At 39.6% G+C, this 20,382-nt stretch overlaps 1 protein-coding gene across 3 annotated transcripts in view; it reads right to left on the reverse strand.

Moving 5' to 3' along the window:
• ALS2 (alsin Rho guanine nucleotide exchange factor ALS2) overlaps positions 1-18,007 on the reverse strand; it is a 79,025-nt gene extending 61,018 nt beyond the window's left edge. For 2 of the 3 annotated variants that reach the window (XM_056111633.1, XM_056111632.1), the window contains exons 1-3: positions 17,990-18,007; positions 2,527-2,605; positions 946-1,100 (exon numbers count right to left, since the gene is read on the reverse strand). In XM_056111633.1, the coding sequence (XP_055967608.1) occupies positions 946-1,100; positions 2,527-2,546 (175 nt within the window). In that variant the 5' untranslated portion in view covers positions 2,547-2,605; positions 17,990-18,007. Of the gene's footprint in view, positions 1-945; positions 1,101-2,526; positions 2,606-17,989 lie in introns of those variants that run through there. The other variant, XM_056111634.1, reaches the window with a different exon arrangement.
• Between the last annotated feature and the right edge of the window lie 2,375 nt (positions 18,008-20,382).

The following is a 20,382-nucleotide window of genomic DNA, read 5'->3' on the forward strand; positions in this document are numbered from 1 at the left end:
AAGTAGCCCCTGAGCACTGCAGGGTTTGACTCAAAAACAAAACACAAAAATTACTGAACCTCCCTGACCCAAAGCTCCTCTCTGTGAAGTGAGAATAAGAATAGCTACTTCATGAGGTACTTGTGAAAATTCAATGAGTCAACCCATATATACTGTTTAATGCCATGCCTGGCACACTTAATGGCTGAATAAGCATTACCTACTATTAACAGTATTATTCTGCCACATTTAATAAACAAAAGACAGCAAGAGACTCTGAATAGGCCATTTTTCAAAAGTTAATATTCCATCTACTTATAAAGCCTTAAAAACTGTGATTCTGTCTTGTATATCTTATGTTTATGAACTAATTCTGATTTCCAATAAAGGAAATAAAAACATATAAAAGGGCGGGAGCGATAGCACAATGGTAGGGCATTTGCCTTGCACGCAGCCAACATGGCCGACCCGAGTTCGATTCCTCTGCCCCTCTCGGAGAGCCCGGCAAGCTACCGAGAGTATCTCGCCCGCACGGCAGAGCCTGGCAAGCTCCCTGTGATATTCGATATGCCAGACACAGTAACAACAAAGTCTCCAATGGAGACGCTACTGGGCCCGCAAGAGCAAATCGATGAACAACGGGAGGGCCTTTACTTTTACTTTACTTTACTTTGAAAATAAAGGGGCTGGAGCGATAGCACAGAGGATAGGATGTTTGCCTTGCACTCGGCCAACCCGGGTTCAATTCCCAGCACCCCATATGGTCCCCTAGCACAGCCAGGAGTAATTTCTGAGTGCAGAACCAGATGTAACCACTGTGTATCGCTGGGTGTGACCCAAAAAGCCAAAAAAAAAGAAAAATAAAGAGTATGAATACGAGCAAAGCTCATACAGCAGCCCTGGTATCCAGCCTAACAGCTCTCACTTACTCAGCAATTTGTGTTGTTAAATCATTCTTTTCAATACCTTCTGTCAGAAGAACTCCATGCTTGACTCCGAGGGCTGCCTGAAGAATAGTCTTTCCTCCCCAGCCTGGCAATCTCTCTGGTGTTATGGCACAGGATCCTGCCTGCCAGATGTGGACCAGGCCTCTTTCTTTGGATCCTTCTGCTTCTCTTGAGCTACAAGCATCAAGACAAACAGTTTGTTTCTACAACTGAGAACTGTACTTTCGTTTTTAATACTCCCCTATGAACTGTACATTTTACCAGCAGCATATGGCTCAGATAGCTTAACCAGCATTTTATGATTTGGTTATAAAGTAGAAGTAGTTTAAAAGGGGGGAACAAAAACTACTTACATAAAAGGTTTGAAGATAATATAAGCTTCCAAATTGCTTACCTCTCTTCGGTAAAGAAGCAAGCAAAATGTGGGCTGTTTTTGGAGGTTTTATGATTTAGCAGCATAAAATTTTATGATGCTAATTCCCCAATATAATTAACTCCTTATTTAGAAATTAAAGTTATAACATCCTAATTTGGCGTCTTATATCAAAATTTTGACTTTTAACTTGGCAATTAAAAGGCATTTTATGAAAAATATAGCAAAAGTATGATCCATATTTCACTTTATTTAAGCACTATAATTGCTATTTCAATTTTTTTAAGAATCAAATTGATAACAGTCACCAGTACAATTCTTTATGTTCTAGCCAAAGAATTCTATTCATTTGGTGACTTTGGCTCAAAGAATACAAAACAAACAGCTGCATAGTAATGGCATATCCTACCTAAATGGCTCTCATTTTCTTATTTATCACCATTTACGGTAATTATTTTATGTTCATTTTTCTATTTAATTCTTTGGAGGGTGGAAGGTTCTGGAACATACCCTGCAGTGATGGGGTGGACCATGCAGTGCTGAGAGTTGAACAGGGATTGGTCACAACAAGACAAGTACACTAACCCCTATACTATCTTTCCAGTTGATACCAAAAAAATTTATTGAGGGACAGACATTTTTTAAAAAATAAAGTCTTCTATGACTTAATAGTATTACTCTAAATTGTAATCAGGCATAACCATAATTTGATGGAAGGAAAGCTGAAAATGTAGCTCTCCTTTTAACTAGAATTTTGAGAATGATTACAACGAATAGGGTTATTTCTGAAACCATAAATTTGTAAGAGGAAAAATGGTTCCAAACGTTTAAAAGAAAATAAAGACATCCCAAGCCTCTCAGAAGCTAAGAAAGGGACTAGCAACGTATCACTAATCTGCTTTATTTTAATCCTTCTCTTTTCATTAATCAATACCAAAGTCACAATTCATTCACAATAGTCATCAGCAAAATTAAACTGAAGAAAACCTATGCAGATGTGGAAGTGTTAGTTGTGTTTTCCTAGAAAGACAGGGAAGAATGAAGAAATGAGGCTGGAGGGATAGTACAGCGGATATGGCATTTTCCTCGCACGCAGCCAACCAAGGTTCAGTCCCCGGCATCCCATATGATCCCCCAAGCACTGCCAGGAGTTACCCCTGAGCATGGCCGTGTGACCCCAAAACAAAAACAAAAACAAAAACAAAGGAAAAAAGAACTTTTTTTTACCTTCTCTTCTTTGAGTCCATCAGTCAGTGAGCACACGCCATTACCAATTATTCCCCCTATAGAGAAGGTGTTTAGAGACCTGATGGTAAAACACAGGGAAGAGACATTATACTATGCTATTTAATCCCAGATTTGAAAAAAGAAAAAAAAAGGCAGTTCTCTAACAAGTGCGCATTCACTGGGCAATAAATATGCAGCAGCAAAACTATTTAAGCTATTTCATATCCCGCCTGCCAAAGTCAAATATCTACACTAAGCCTGCCCACTGAACTTATAAAATGCCTGATGATGGTCAAATGTAATGTCAAAGAAAGAAAGGACTACTTACAAGTAAGCTGTTCTGTCAGGCAACAGATTTCTTTCATTTTTTGTTATAAAGAAAGAAGTTCTATTTGAAAACTTGGTGTGTTAGTATTCATTTAAGTTATGCTTTAAATGCTTCTGGAACACATGAACATATAAAGACCAACTAAATAAGAAAGAAATCCACAATCTCTTCAGTAATGTGCCAGATTTGAGTAATTTTAATTTATATGTTTCAGTAATATAGTAGGACTATAGCACTATCCTCCCATTGTTCATCGACTTGCTCGAGTGGGCACCATTAACGTCTCCCGTTGTGAGACTTGTTGTTACAATTTCTGTCATTTCGAATATGCCACAGGGAGCTTGCCAGGCTCTGCCATGCGGGCGGGATACTCTCGGTAGCTTGCCGGGCTCTCCAAGAGGGATGGAGGAATCAAACCCGGGTTGGCTGCGTGCGAGGCAAATGCCCTACCTGCTGTGCTATCGCTGCCTTTTCAGTAATATAGACACAAAAATTGTATCATTAAAATATTTTCCATTTGTGGGAACTAGCAGTATTTTCTCCAGTTCAACCTCAATTTAAAACCATAAAAAAAAGACACTTTAAAAAAAAAGAAGTTCGAATTTTAAAATACCTGTACACAAATATACCACTGAATAGAAAAGAACTATATTAAAATTATGGAAAAATATCATGACCCATTAATTCAAAATTTCAATATTTAGAGATCATACAGTAGATCAGCACAGCATATGGTTCCCAAGCCCTGCCAGAAATGACCCCTGAGAAGAGCCAGAAATAGCCACTGAGTAGTGAAAGGTATGGTCCAACCCCCTCCCTCCCATCCCCCCCACACTATGTTTAATAAAGAAATAAAAACATTAACAGGTAAACACATATATTGTCTACATTTTATCTAGAAAATTCATATTTTTAAGGCTATGAAAATAGAGGCAATGAGATTTTAATGTTTAAATGAACCATAAATGTACCAGAACCAAATTGTGATTTGCTTGCAAAAGGATACAGCAAATGGTTACTGAGGTCTGGAACCAGACCACACTGGCAGGAGCAAGGTAAGATCCATCTGTTTATTCCAAGCTGACTGTGAATTCTTATTACTTCCCATCTGTATATCTGGAGGAAATTATTCTCTAGAGCTTATTTTAGAGATATTTAAATCACTCAAAGTTGGATGAAGGGTACCTTGTAAACCAAAAAAGTCAACCTGAATAGGCTGAATAAATGCTATTCATTTAACAAATGATTAAGCTTCATAAATGACTGTAATAAAAGTAAAGTTCATAGTGTACAAAGAAATTCTGAAGCTCTCGCTTATCTATCAAAGATCAGATGAACACTTAATTAAAGTTAAACAACGCCCAATAGAAATCAGAGAAGAGTTCTGAGAGATTGAGGAAGTTACACAAACAACTTCACTTCAAGCAATTGATTCACCGAGCATAAACTGAATTACGACCTACTCTAGCAATCAAAAATATGGACCATCATTTGGGAAAAAGTGAATAAGACATTTAACCTTTCTTCTCTTTTGGCTCCATGTTTTTGAATATCAAGATTCCTCAAAGTACGTTGTATCTTATACCAAATGATTTTTCATTTCCATTGCTTTTTTCCAAATCCAAAAAACTTTAACTTAAAGTTGGGGGAGATGAGAAGGAATGTGGGATATGGCAGTGAAGAGACAGAGACATAAGGAAATGGGATACATGGGAACACAATATGTCTGAAAATCCATTATAAGGAGATTCATAAATCACAGTATCTAAGTAAATTTTTTTAAAAACACTTTTGAGATATTTTTGTAGCTTTCTTTTTTCATTTATGCTAGATGACAGGTAGAATAATGATCCCCGAAAGTGCACATATCCACAGATTCACATATCCATAGGTCCTGTGGGTATGTGAGGTTACAAGAAAAGGGGAGTTAGGACTAGAGCAATAGTACAGCAGGTAGGACACATGCCTTGCACACAGGTCAACCCTGGTTCGATCCCCAGCATCCAATATGGTCCCCCCAAGCCCTGTCAAGAGTGAACCCTGATCTCAGAGCCAGAAATAAACCTTGAGTTACTGTGTGTGCCCCCACCCCCAAATGGGGGGGATAAAGGCTATTACTTGGTTGACTTTAGATTGGGGAGTGTTATTTGGTTATCCAGGTGAATCCAGTTTAATAGCAAAAGTCCTCAAAAGTGGAAGAGGGAAGACTAAGTCAGAAAAAAAATAACTAAGATGATAAAAAGCAAGACCGAAGAGACACTGCATTTCTGTCTCTCAAGATGTAGAAGACTATGGAAGAATGCCAAAAGCCAAGGAATTTTGATAAAGCTGTACACACACACACACACACACACACACACACACACACACACACAAATCCTTTCCTAGAGAATGCAGCCCTGCTTTAGCTCAGTAAGACCTGGGTCAGGTTTTGAACTTAAAGGACTTCAAGAAAGGGCTAGAGAGATGGCTCAATGTGCTGCAGTGTATGCTTGGAAAGCAGGAAGCTAGGTTTACCCCCCAGAACTTCACAATCCACCAGGCACCACTTGGAGTGCTCTAGACCACCACCAGGTGTGGACCAAAGAGCAAACAAAATTGTAATTAAGCTGCAAAGTTTGTAGCAATCGGTTACAACATCAACAAAAAACTAGTATTTTATAGACATCATTTCTTAATTCTGTTTAAATGTCCTATTCTAAGAAGATCTATATACTTCAAGTAAGACAATGAGGAAAAATGAAGTAATACTGAAATATGTAACTAAATAAGAATGCAATTAAATGAGTAAAAATTCTGAGGTCAAAAGTTTTGCCTGAAATTAAATATAAGTGTTATTTACAACTCTATTTAATCTCTCATTCTTTTTACAGTAATATATTAATACAGAGAAAGTAAAAGAAAAATTTTACTTTATTATATATTATAAAAATATAATTATAATAAAAATATTATAAAATATTTATAAAAGTACTATAAAAATACTAGAAATCTGTCCAAGAAGTCTGTCTTACCTAAGCCCTTTAAATTGATTTTAAACTTCCTCATGTTCTTTCATTGATTTACATTTTTATTTTTTTATTTATTTTTTAAAATTTTTATTTGATTTACATTTTTAATTGTTAGATAATTTCCTGATCAGGGTTGGAGAGAGAGTATAAAGAGCAGAGCACATGCTTTGTCTGCAGAAGGCTCAGGTGAAATCCCTAGTACTAGACAGTCCTCTGAGTACTGTAGGGAGTGACCCCCCACCCCCCTCCAAGCACAGAACTGGGAATCACTCCACAATGCCAGGTGTGGCCCCAAACCAAAACTAAAAATTGCCTTATTATGAGACTTTTTTTTTTTTTGCTTTTTGGGTCACACCCAGCAATGCACAGGGGATACTCCTGGCTCTGCACTCAGGAGTCATCCCTGGCAGTGCTCAGGGGACCACATGGGATGCTGGGAATCGAACCGGGGTTGGGCGCCTGCAAGGCAAATGCCCTACCCACTGTGCTCTCTCTCCAGCCCTTTATGAGACTTTCTATGAGGACACTCCCCCACAATTCATCTGAAGACCATTTTATGTAGTGTTTGGGGACAGGATCTCTGCAGTCTCCTGTTATAATAACTGCCTTCATAGGCCTTTATCATATTAACTGTTCATCATAATGAAGCTGGGGGATCTAGCATAAAAACCACTCACTTGCAGACATAAAATGTGAAATTCTTTTGGCCTTGTAAGACCTTTATACAGATCAATGGATCTGAAAAAAATGAGGAAACTAGATTCCAAAATCCCCTCTAGCTACAGAGTTCTGAATCACAGAAACAAAACTGAATTTCATTTTAAATTATACCACTCTACTTCAAATTATTATCTCCTTTTTAGTGAAATGTTAAATAATTAGGCTCTCAGGTGGCCTATTAAAGCAAAAATCAAACCTGGCTCTAAAAGACTAACTCCAAGTTCAAATCTCATTTTATATAGACCCTTCTGTGACATTTAACATAGAAACAAGCTCTATTGCACAAGAAGAGGATCTGATTTTAACATCAATACCTGGGCATGCCTAAAAAATTGCTGGGTTCAGATGTTCTAATAACTGCTAGAAATAAAAGCTATCTTTGTGCCTATGATACCTTAACCAGCACATGCTTTGCTCTTTATTCTATAAAAAGAATGTGAGATTAAATAGTTGTAAACAACACTTATGGGCTGGAGCGATAGCACAGCAGGCAGAGCATTTGCCTTGCATGCAGCCAACCCAGTCTTGATTCCTCCATCCCTCTCAGAGGGCCTGGCAAGCTACCGAGAGTCTCACACCCGCGCAGCAGAATTTGGTAAACTACCTTTGGTGTATCCAATATGCCAAAAACAGTAACAAGTCTCACAATGGAGACGTTACTAGCGCCTGCTCAAGCAAATCGATGAACAACTGGAGGACAGTGCTACAGTGCTAATGTGAGATTACTTACTTCCTACCCTTTGGGATGGAAATTAATACATTCTGCTGCAGAAATATTAATGTGATTATGGTGGGTGGGTCCGTGAAAAGTGCTATATAGATTTACTTAACCTAGAGATTTTTTAAAAATTCTGAATTCCAAAACCTATTTTGCAGCATGTTTTAAGGACTAGAAACTGTATTCTAAGATGATTATTTTTGTGGGTAGAGGTCCCCAATTCATAATTAATTTATACTTCATTTCTTTCATGTACTTCAGAATCTATTAATAGACTTCATCTAAGGAGTTGCATGGTAGGCAGGGGCATAGCTCAAAAGAACTAGAGCATATGTTTTCCATGCAGAAAGTCTGGGATGGATCCCCAGAACCACACGATCCCGGGTACCACAGGGTCACAGTCGTGAGCCAGCAAAGTCCCAGGTGTTGCCTCAAAACAAAAAACAAAACAGAATTTTCAGTGCCTACAAGACATTACCTATAACTTATTTAACTGTGATAATTTGTATTTATTTTAAAAGTTTCAAGTCAACTTTATTGTGAACACATTCACTTACGTTGTCCAAATTAATAATTCAAGGACCTTCGCAAATTTCTTGCAAATATGCACTCATCTTCATAATGGAGGAAAGAAATAGCAGTCTGGACTCTTAATTTCATGTAAGACTGCAAATTTGTTGGAAAAGAAAAAGACAAATGAGAGATACTTTGTTTTACAACACCCAGAATTTGGTGATGCTTTAGACACTGTTGGGGAATAGAGGAGGAGCAGGTATTAAAAATTATCTCTCTGAGCCAGAGCTAGTACGGGAGCATAAGAATTTCAAGAGCACATAACAAGTGAGCAGCTGATCACATTAACTGGCATTCAGAAGAAAGCTATGTACATACTTCGGAAGGAAGAGGCCAGAGAGATAGTACAACAGGAAATATATGTTTTGCACGCAAAAGGCCTGTATACAATTCCCACACCATGTGGTCACCCCATCACGGAGCCAAGTGTTGCCCCCAGAGCATCACCAGGCCTGGCCCCAAAACAACAACAAAAAACCCTGATAAGACCCATGGATGATATTTGAAATCAAGGCAATGGATATCACTAGGATATGTGTTAAGAGAAAAGATAGATAAAGGATCAGGCTATGTCTAGTATCTAGAGGTTTCGTAGAACAAGGAACAAGCACAGATGACACAACAGTGGTTTCTGAGATAGGAAAATTATGAGCAGATGTAAATGTGAAGCAAAGAGTGTTTCCAGAAGGAACTAGTCAATTAGGAAAACTCAGCAGTTTTCCTAGATATGAGGAGGAGAACCTCCAAATGCCTTTTGAATATACCAACACAAATAGCACTGCTAAGTTTGGTCATAGTTTCAGTGCTGTGTACAGGGCTGAAAACCAGCTAGTAGTAGACTAAGTGGAAAAGGAGGATATGAAAAAAATAATCTTTTGGAAAAAATGCTGAAATGATAAACAGATAAACAGAGCAGCTGGAAAAGAATATGAAGATCAAGTGGGGCAGGGAGAGTGTTATTTTTATGAGATAGTTGAATATGTTTGCAAGTCAATGACATTAATCTTAGAAGCAAGGGAGAAAAAAATCAGCATCCAGAACACATGTTAGAGGGACTGATCTTTCACAAGAGCAAGAAACCTGGTATAAATATGGACAGGGTTACAGGCTCTGTCGGAGGACCAAGTCCCATTTGGTGTATCTATAAGTGACTAAGGTTTACTGGAATGTGTGTTACATCCAACTCACCCCAGCTTCTTTTGTTCTATCTATTCTTGCTACATACATTTTGGTAATTGACTTAAATGCTTTTGAGAATCAGGTGTAAGGCAGCTAACAAACTAGCAAAGCTGGGCCTCTGTAATTTTATGCTTCTGTCCCACTAACTGGTTCAAATTAGGTGTATTGGGGCCAAGTATGTGGCTCAGCAGTGGCTCACATGTGTGAGGTCCTGGGTTGAATACCAGCTGCACAAAGTAAACAAATAAGTGCATTAGTAAAAATAGTAAAATAATTGTGGTAACTAGTTACAAGAATAATAATAATTATAAATGAAAACAATAAGACATTATGACAAGAATATAATAAAATGACAGTGACAAATATCAAATGATCTAAAATATGAATATGAAGATACAAAATTACTAGAGATTTCACTTATACAAAGTCTCCAATGGAGATGTTACTGGGCCCGCTCGAGCAAATCGACGATCAACGGGAGGGCCTTTACCTTACCTTTTACCTTCACTTATACCTATTTAATTTTTGTATAAATGCTGATTGACATAAATCAACATTTATACAAAATTAAATAATTTAATACTGCATTTTTATGCACAATAAATGTTGATATTTGCTTTTAGAGACTCAAACATGTTTACAAATGGAGTAAGGTAATTTTTGACTCAGACACCTGACTAAGAACTAACAAGTACACCAACCACTACTGCTTTGTAGCTGTCCAGTGTAGTCTACAAATCACCAAAATAGGCTAAGAACACTGTGCTTGACAAATCAATTGCCAGTCAAGGAGCCACTTTAAATTCCAACTCTCTCTCATCCTTAACTGCTACACCAGATTGGTAGCTAGCTATACCAGACCCTTAAATCCTGACCCAGATTTCAGAAATGTTGTAATTCAGTGCATTAATTAAGGCATTAATCTATTCTATAAAACTATTATCTATAATGCTGTTATTAATGGGCTAATACATACTAAGTTTCAAACGAATCCCTGGAAGTTAGAAATTGCCATTTATTCACCAGTGTACTCTCATACCCACAATAACCACTTAGTACCAGTTGGCTATATTTCAGTGAGTACTTTGGTAGAAGACAAGCCCTTGATCTCAAATTTCAATAAGAAAACTGGCCAATTATATAGATTTCTAGTCCCTGTAATAAAGGTGGTTTCTCATCATAGAAACTCTCAGACTTAACTTGCTAGTGTTATTTCCTAACAACAAAGACACCGAATTCATGACACATCACAAATATGTTTCAAGAAATGCATTCCAAGAAAGAATACTCCCTTTCTTGCTAGTACATAGAGACAGTTTTGGGTGCATGGCCACTGAGTTTCATATGAAACTAGCTAATTTCACCCTGAAAACTAAAACTGGACTCTTCAGATTTTCATAATTCCCTAAAACAAAAACTACCTAGTTTCAACGTGGTAAAATTAATGTTTAGCAAGCATTCATTTCGTTTTGTATATAGGTAGGGGAGAGTTGTGCACCCAACTGAATAATTTTAAAACACATTTTTTTCAGGATTACTATAATTCATTTTGATGGATGGAAATATTTTGATGGATATTACAATACTAACAAGTGAGTTTCAATTTCTTAGATACTACAACGTATGCCTTTATTAATATAATTTTGCATACAGTTTAAACCTTTAATATTATGATATAATTTAAAAGTGGACACATGGAGAAATAGTATAGTGGCAGAGAGCCTGCCTTGCATGTCATTGATCAGAGTTCAATCCCCTGCACGCACCTCATATGGTCTCCAGAGCCAGGAGCCAGGAGTAAGTCTGAGCAAAAAAAACGTAAAAGCAGCCACAACTTTTTAAAATACAAAAACAGTTCAAAGTATACTGACTTATTTACCCAATCAATAACATCTACTGCCTAAAGTCACTGCCACTGTTCTCCCATTGTTCATCGATTTGCTCAAGCAGGCCCAGTAACATCTCCATTGTGACACTTGTTACTGTGTTTGGCATATCGAATACATCACAGGTAGCTTGCCAGGCTTTGCCATGAGGGTGAGATACTCTCGGTAGCTTGCCAGGCTCTCCGAGAGAGGCAGAGGAATCGAACTCGGGTCGGCCACTGAGGGGGCATAAAACTAACAGGAAACACATCCAAAAATGCTGCATATTACTGCGGGGGAGGTGAAGGAACAGGAGCTAAAGCGCTTGCCTTGTACAAGGCTGACCCAGGTTTGATTCCCAGCAACCTGTATGGTACCCTAAGCCCTGCTTAGAATTGAGTAAGGAGTAACTTCCCAGGACCGTCAGTGTGACCCCAAAACAGACCAAAAAACAATTAAAAAATACTGCTTAAAGTACCAGTGACAAGTATTCTTGATAATGAATAAAAATAGGATTTAAGTCAGAAGTTTCACTATATATGATGGGGGGCGGAGAGAAAAATACTAGAAAAACTGCATTCCTAAGTATAAATTCAAGTTTGCTATGTAATGTAACCAGTTTAAACTTCAAAAAGTGTTAAGGATCTCCTGATATCTGATATTTTTGTATCTGAGTCACTGTGCAAAACACCTTTCAGGGCTTTGTGATGCAAACAGCTCCCCTATACCTTGAAAAGACATGATCACTATACCCCTGAAATTTCCAAGTGTAGTTTGAATTTAAATTCTCCAGGATGGGAGAAGCATGCTGAAAGTAGACTATAGACCAAACATGATTGCCACTCAATGCCTCTCTTGCAAACCACAGGACCCAAAAGAAGAGAGAGAGAGAACAAAAGAGAATACCCTGCCACAGAGGCAGGGTGAGATGGGGGGATGGGGGGGTGGTGGAAGGGATGCTGGGACCCGTGGTGGTGGAGGATGAATACTGGTGGAGGGATGGGTACTTGATCATTGTATAACTGAAACCCAAGCACAAAAATTTGTAAGTCTATAACTGTACCTCATGGGGTTTCACTAATAAAAAAAAAAAAAGGAAAAATAAATAAATAAATTCTCCTACAGTCTTTAAAGAAGGATCAATTCTCAAATAAGCAAAGTATTTTCCCAGGAGTACAAGTCAAAAAGCACAGTAAAATTGACTAAATAATTGGCTTTCTCCTTTCCTTAGTAAAGCTTTATACAATGAAGCTGTACTTTGTTTTTCCCCATTGCAAAGAATTATTCTGAGTGTACTAAATTCAAATAAGAAAGTAAAATGTCCTGAGAGAGTCTTATTAAAAATTAAAATTTTACTGTTATTTTCACAAACTATGTTAACCATGCATAAATATTATTTTTAAAAAATTAAAAAGAACAGATCTGGAGAGAAGCTCAAAGGGATGAGCACACACTCTGCACACAAAAGGCCCAGGTTTTCCAAGCCCAACCAGATGTGATCACAGAGTGCAGAGCCAGGCATAAGCTCAGCTCCTGAGACCTCCCAACACCAGTGGTATTGACATACCGCCCCCAACACCCCCCCCCCACTAAATATGAAACAAGAAGTATCCTCCCAGCACCATTAGACATGGTCAAAAAAATGGGAAAAAGAAAAATTAATATGTCTATCATTAATTTTAACAGATATTAACATATTTCCATTTTTGCTTTGGTTCTCTTTAAAACAGAAAGTTAAACAAATATGAAGGAACTTCAAACCTTCTTTCTCCAGAGTTAATCTCTACTCCTGAAGTTAATGAGTTTCATTTCTATGTTTTCATTATAACAATGTATGCTATATTGCTTTCAAACTCTACATAAATGCATCATACTCTATATACTTTGTCATCTTGCTTTCTCATTCATATTAAGTACTTGAGATATAACCACATAGACAAGTAGAGATTTAGTTCGCTCACTTTTAGAAAGGAACAGTAATAAACCATACTAAAATACAACTGAATTGTACTTTACTGCCAAAATAATCTGTGATGTATGCTTGCTTGGGCAATTACTCCATGTTTAGTAGGAATTGATCAAAAAAATTAGGTATGGAAGAAAACATTAGCACAAAAGTTAGCCTACCCAGATACCATGGCAAGCTCTAACCACCACCTTTAAGAAAGCCATGTAAACCCAAGAATAGCTGAGATAAGTACCAGGAGGTTCACTCCATGGCTTGGAGGCCAGCCGCACATGCTAAGGGAGAAGGCAACTCAGACAGAGAGGGGAGCACCAAGTAAAGGGTGTTGGGAGGACCCACCCAGGATGAGAGATGCAAGCTGAAAATAGACTATAGACCGAACCTGACAGCCACTCAATGCCTCTTTTGCAAACCAGAGCACCCAAAAGAAGAGAGAAAACAAAAGGGAATGCCCTGCCACAGGGGTGGGGTGCAAGGAGGGGGTGGGGGATGGGAGGGATGCTGGGAGCATTGGGGGTAGGGAATGGGCACCGGTGGAGGGTTGGGTACTGAATCATTGTATAACTGAAACCCAAGCACAAAAATTTGTAAGTCTACAACTGTACCTCGTGGTGTTTCACTAATAAAAATTTTTTTTAAAAAATTTTAAAAAGCCACATAAACTGAAGAACTCTGTAGTAATGCAAAACAAAAAAAATTTAAATAATATGTGATGATTAAAAGAATTACTTAAAAAATTACTGTTGCATCATTCTGTGGAATTATAAGGTGAGATTAAGTTGATGTTCTCTCTGGACATAATAATCGAACCTCTACCAAATAACGCAGTCTTCTCAAAGGAGGTGAGAAAACTAATGTTTTCAAAACAAAACAAATTCAAATTTCAAATTTGAAATTCAAAACAAAACAAAACTACCACTAAAAGAGTGACTTTTATACGGAAAAAGATACTACTTGCATTACTGATATAAATTTTTGCTCTATCCACATGGGTCTATATGGTTCAGCAATCACACCAAGTGTTTAGCAGCTATTCCACCAATGTGGGATTCAGGCAATTACCAAGACATACTGAAAAGAAAAACTATTATGTGTAGAGAATATAAGAGAAGGGGAAGGAAAATAAATGCTAAACTAAAAAGACCAAGTCATAATTTGTTACTATTTTATTGGTGGAAACCATGCATTTTCATAACGTCTAATATCCCCCGAAATGTACTACTTTCTTATTACTGAACTACTTGATCATCAATGAAGAACTAAATGAAAAAAAAATGTTAAAATAAAAACTTTACAAGGAAAAAGTAGGCAGTCAGAGTATGTGGGAGTGCAATAGGTTTCATTCCACAGGTACAGTTATTTAAAAAAAAGGGAGGGGGGGAGGAGAGCTAAATGATTTAAATGTCATTAAAATACAGCATTCTCTGAGTGTGGGACAAGGGCCTGGGCCTTACTAGACGGGCATCAAAGCAGGTTTTTCACACCATATCAACATATCAAGAATGACTAATCTTTCCTTCCTGGCTTTCAATTCACACCTTATCTAGTCTAATTAAATCACAACTGCAGGTTTTTACAAGGTCTTATTCTTTGAAAATACTTTTCTAACAGATCCAGCAATACTGCATTAAACCCATACTTGTCATGAAAAGAAAAGAGTAATGACACAAAAACTAAAACCAAGTCTCATTAAGTCTTTCATTTCCCTAACAGTCCAAATACCCAAGTATTTTCAACATCAAACCAATTTCTTAAAGGCTGAAGGCTGAACTTTCAGGAAAGATATTCCATTGTCTAAATCTAAGAAATAGAAACTTGAATAATTAATATCTCTCAAATAATACCCTTCAAATCAACCTGTTTGATAACTTCTGTGTTTTCCTTTTCTTTTGGATCACACCTGGTTGGGCTTGGAAAACTGTATGTGATACAGGTAATAAATTCCAGGGAGGTGCATGCAAGGCAAGCACGGTACCTGCTCTACAATTTGTCCGGCCCCCTATTTGATAATTTCCTGCATCACAGTGTCGACTGTCCACACAGGCACCCTTCCTCCACTATATAAAAGCATTCCTATTTGGAATGACTTGGTAGGTTATTTGGGGGAACTAGGAATGCTTTCTCTTTTTCTTTTTCATAGAAATTAATGGTCAGAGTAGTGTTGGATGCCAAAAAGAATCTACTTTTGTCATACTAAACAGATATAGTCAACTTTTGAAAATAGTGGGGAACATCTGTACTAGACAATAGTTTTTAAGTTTTCGTGCTATAACTAAACACCTTGAATTTGGCAATACTAGTCATAGTTTGTAAACTGATTAATAAATTTAAGCTATAAACTTCAGCGGTTTTTTTCAACATAAGAAGTACTTGGCAGGGGAGACAAGCTCAGTATTAGACCACTTGCCTTGCATGTGTGAGGCCCTGATTCTAATTCCCAAGAATTGCCAAGAGCAACCCATAAGCACCATGTCAGGAATAGCTCTTAGCACAGCTAGGTGTGGTCCCAAACCAAAAATTAATTGAATAAAAAATAAAATGTGGAGGAGGGAATGTAGCTCAGCTGTGGAGCATTTGATATGCATGTGTTTGGGCTTGGATTTAGTCCCTCCAACCATAAATAAAATTTTTTAAAATACCCTTGTGATGGCTGAGAAAATGGGACAATGATGGGAGGAAGGTCACTGGTGATGAAATTGGAGTTCGAATATTGAATGTCTAATGAACACAACATAAACAACTTTGTAAATCACAGTTTAAATAAAGTACAGGGGAAAAAACACCCTTGTGAATAACAAAGTTACTGCAGACTAGCTTGAACCCATATTTTCTCTAAGTCTAGGTATGTAATTATCTAGAACCTAATCCTTGATTTTAAAAGGTGAACTACAATTCTTTTCTAAAAATACTCAGTACACTTTCCCATCATTGAGGGGGGCACGGAAGGTAAATGAGTGAGTTTGGCTCATGCCACAATAAAAAAATTAATACTGACTGAAAATAGCTAACATATATTGAATATTGTTATTAAATATAAAGGTATATTTATATTGAATATATAGAATATTTTAAAATATACTGAATATTTACTATAAGTCATTGAATATAAAGGTACATTTACGAAAGGTATTTTCATTCCTCCGCCCCTCTTGGAGAGCCCAGCAAGCTACGGAGAGTATCTCGCCCGCACGGCAAAGCCTGGCAAGCTACCTGTGATGTATTCAATGTGCCAAAAACAGTAACAAGAAGTCTCAAAATGGAGACATTACTGGGCCCGCTCGAGCAAATTGATGAACAATGGGAGGACAGTGACAGTGACATTTTCATTCCCAAATTTTAAGATAACACAGGCAAAGTTAAGTAACTTGCCCAAAGCCTGTTAAACAGATGTGACTCCAGTTATGTGAAGCTTCTAAGGCTCTTAACTACTATGCTTATACTGGATCAAAATACTGCAACTCAGTGCAGTATTTTGGTCTAATACTGAGCTTGTCTCCCCAGTCAAGTACTTCTTATGTTGAAAAAAACCACTGAAGTTTATAGCTTAAATTTATTAATCAGTTTACAAACTATGACTAGTATTGCCAAATTCAAGGTGTTTAGTTATAGCAAGAAAACTTAAAAACTATTGTCTAGTACAGTCTAGTACAAAAGTGCACTCTGCCACTGGTACCCCTAACTTTTCTTTTAAATAATCATTTAAAAAAATAACAGAAAAAAAAGCTTTCCTCTGGTTGGGGGGCACACCTAGTAATGATCAGGGGCGACACCTGGCAGTACTCAGGGACAATACACATGGTGGGATCTGAACCATCGTCCTGGTAAGCTACAGTAAGTAAGTAAGGCAAAAGTGTCTTAACTTCTATACTATCTCTTCAGATCAAGATAATGTTAACTTCCTTTTGGTGAAGCTTTTAAGAAAAGTCTTATCAGTACAGTTTAAGTGACACTGTTGCAACTCTGTTAACGTTTACTGTTTTGATGTAGTTACTTCATCTCACCACAACAAACGTGCCCAAGACTCCACTATGCTTCAGTCTAGTATACCTCCTTATCTAACCTCCACGCTGTCTTTTAGGCAATCATTACTTCAAAAGCCAAATGATCATTCACAGTTAAGATAAATATTTTAAATATTGGACAAATCAGTTTGCTGAATTTTTGCTCCTCTTAGAAATGAACATACTTAAACGCAGTTTCATTCCTTTAGGACTATTTAAGAGCACTGACGGCCACCAACATCATCTGAAAGGCCATAAATCAAGGATCATCTGTGTTTCTCATCCTCTGGCCCCTGCAGCTAATGCTCTTCCTTCTGTCTTCATCATCAAAGCCCCACGAGCAGCAAACAATTCCATCCACCTACACTTGCGCCCAAGTAGCAGCAGTACTGCCCCAGGTCCAACACCAGCGTCATCCCTTCCCGACTGCCCCTCAAAAGACCACCCTCTGGTGGGTCAGTGGGCACGATAAAGGACTTGGCCAAACTACCAAATCGTTATATCAAAGTCCCTTTCTTTGATCGTAACCGCCGTTTCAAGCCACCACAGGTCGACTCTCCACCGCGACCTGCATCCTGGGGCCCACCGGCCTGGGACACTCACCAAGCTTTGCGGTCAGGGCCCCGGGGTGTGTGTGCGCGCGTGGGGGGGTGGGGGGGCATCTATCTGCTCAGCTCCCGGAGTGGGCATTCACAGTAAAGTCCCCTCCATGAATGGAAGGAAGGCAGCGCGGGTGAGGCAGGAAGGGGTGGGTGAGGGGATGTGAAGGAATGTCCCGCGGCTGAGACCACTGCGGAGACGACCCCGTCTCGGGAGGGAGAGGCGGCGGCGAGTGGCCGACCGAGAGAACCCACGACAGGGACCAGCCCGGCAGCGCAGGGAGCTGCTCGGCAAGCAAGCGCCATCGGTCGGACGCCGGCTTCGGGAGGACGCGGACACCGTCTCCGCAGGTCCGGGTAGCGCGCCCCCCCTCCCCGCCCCCGGGCCTGGGCCGGCGCCTCGGCCGCGCTCGCGGACTCCCAGCCTCCCGCACGACACAGGCAGCCCCGACCCGTCGCTCCTCCGAAGCCATGGGCTGACCAGGGGACCCACGCGAGCTCACCTGACACCCCAGCCGCAGCAGCGCGCTCGGCATCCGGCGCGAGATTGGCAACCCCGCAGGTCCGCGAGATCAGCTGATTCACGCCAGGCGGAGCCTCGGGGCAGGGGCGTGTCCGCGGGGCCGCGAGCGCTAGTGGAGGTGGGCGGGGCAATCTCCCGAAGTGGGCGGGGCCAGACGCCGACGGCATCCTATAGGGGTCAAACTTACTCCAGCGGACTCGGCTCTGTGTGCTGGGTTCCCAGCTCCAACTTTTCTTCCTTTACGACTGGGGGCGGAGCTACCATCCAAGAGCAGCGCTGGGTCGATGAAGTAATGCAGAGTCCCCGGGGCCTGTCTTCCCGAGCGCTGCCGTGGTAACAGATGGAATAGGAGTGGCTATCATTTTATTGTCATCTCAAAAATTAAAAGGATAAATGCGCTACTTAAAAAAAAAATAGGGAGAAAGACTAAAATAGCTTCAGACTTGTCTCCGTGCTTTGCATCCTAACCGCGGTCTACTCCCTGCCGTCCGTGAATGATGTCATCGCCATGCAGCTCCGGTGGACCCCGGGTTTTTACTATATGACTGCAGTTCAGCAGGATTTCGTAAGCGGGCAGACATCATTGGCTTCCCTTCGGACCCTCACAGAGCTCCCCAATATACAGACTAAAAGCAGTTTGCTTGCCCAGCACAGTTTCACAGCTGGCCAACCCAAATCACACCCTTTGTGTGCTCTCAGAAACATTTCCCAGAACCTCCACTTTCAGTGCACAGTGGGTGCAGATTCTCTGCTGCATCTACAGGCGTATGTTCAGATCATTTACAACAGACGCGGTCAGGGTCTGAAGCTCTGAAGCGTTCTTGCAGTGAAGTGTCTACTCAGTTCAGATGCCTTGTTGAGCCTGCACTCATCTACAAAGCTACGAGTCTGCAATTGTTTTAACAACCTTGTCCTCACTAGCACTAGGATGCTAGAAAACGCATAACCATGAGAATTGTCATATGGTTGCAAATCCATGGTTTCCAACTTCAATGGATCTTCCAGGGTGCCAATAACCTTGGAATTCCCCAGTATTTCCCCATTTCTCCTACTTCTGATCCCTCCTATTCCCAACAGCAAAGTCTAACTTCTTATTGAATTCTACTTAGCCACACCTTTTGGTAAAAATCTAAAACTTTTTCTTAGATTTATGAAGATGAAAGCATTAGGGATGAGTTTCCTAACTCCTATTACCTCCAGCCCAAGCCTCCTTTACTTCTGGTATCTCCAGTGTTCTGCATTCTCTAGGTTAATCCTTCCACCAGCACTTGAGACTCCTAATTCTCCCTATAGATTTTGCGCCATTGTTTTCTCTTTCCTTTTGTGCATTTTTGATCTCTTTTAAAATCACTTTCAAACTTACCTTTTCAAAGACTAAGTTTTACTCTTAAGTATAGGTTAACCTGTTCTGGCCAATCCCATTTTAAAATTTTTTTCCTTTTCCTTTCCACTGCAACCAACTTTTCTAACTCTACCTTCTAACCTCCCTATCATCCTTCCTTTCTCCCACCCCTTTGGTTTCTGGGCCATACCTGGGACTTGTCCCAAGATGGGTCAATAAAGACAATAGGCAAATGGGTTCCAGGCTCCCACCTCCATATAAACATTTCTCCAAGCAGGGAGGCATACCCCCACTATGCAACCCTCCGCCCCACCAGGGTCTCTCGGGTAAAAATCATGTAACTAGAGGCCACAAGCATGAGATTAGGGGGCTATTGGTAGGATAAGGGGACACAGAAAGGAAACAAGGTTGAAAGGGGCTATAGTTAGAAAAAGTTTGAGAAACACTGCTCATAAATGTCTATATGTACATGGATGGGGGCAGGGTAGTGGATAACATTCACATATATATAAGTGATATTATTTACTTTCACAGTCATTTGCTAAGAATTTCAAATAGGGATAAGATATAGTTCATACCCTCAAAGGAAATATTTAACAGCCTTTTAGAAAAACAGAAGTAGTGATTACAATGCATAATCAGTGATCCTGGAATTCAGCCTTGTTTGAGAGGAAGTCTATAAGGAGAGGGCACGCAAAAAAGCCAGGAATGCTGGATTTAAAAGATTGAGCATTGGATTATTTTGCATACCAGAGTTAGGTTTCCATCCCTAGCATCCGCTGGTGGCCTAAGCACCAAGAGGAGCCAGTCTCAAACTGAGTCAGGAGTAGCCAACAAGCATTTAGTGGGTGGCAGAAGAATCACAAACAAAACAGAGAACTAAGTAAATGTTCAAATGTTCACAGGAGAGGAGGGGTAGGTACAGGGAGGACCCATGTGTCAGATGAAAAACATGGGAAGTTAGTCATCCGAAGCTGCAGCTTTAGTGCAAAGAACTACCTTGCCATGGCTGCAGTACTGGGTGATTACAG

The sequence above is a fragment of the Sorex fumeus genome, unplaced genomic scaffold, assembly GCF_029834395.1.
Source record: "Sorex fumeus unplaced genomic scaffold, SorFum_2.1 ptg000014l, whole genome shotgun sequence".
Lineage (NCBI taxonomy): Eukaryota > Metazoa > Chordata > Mammalia > Eulipotyphla > Soricidae > Sorex > Sorex fumeus.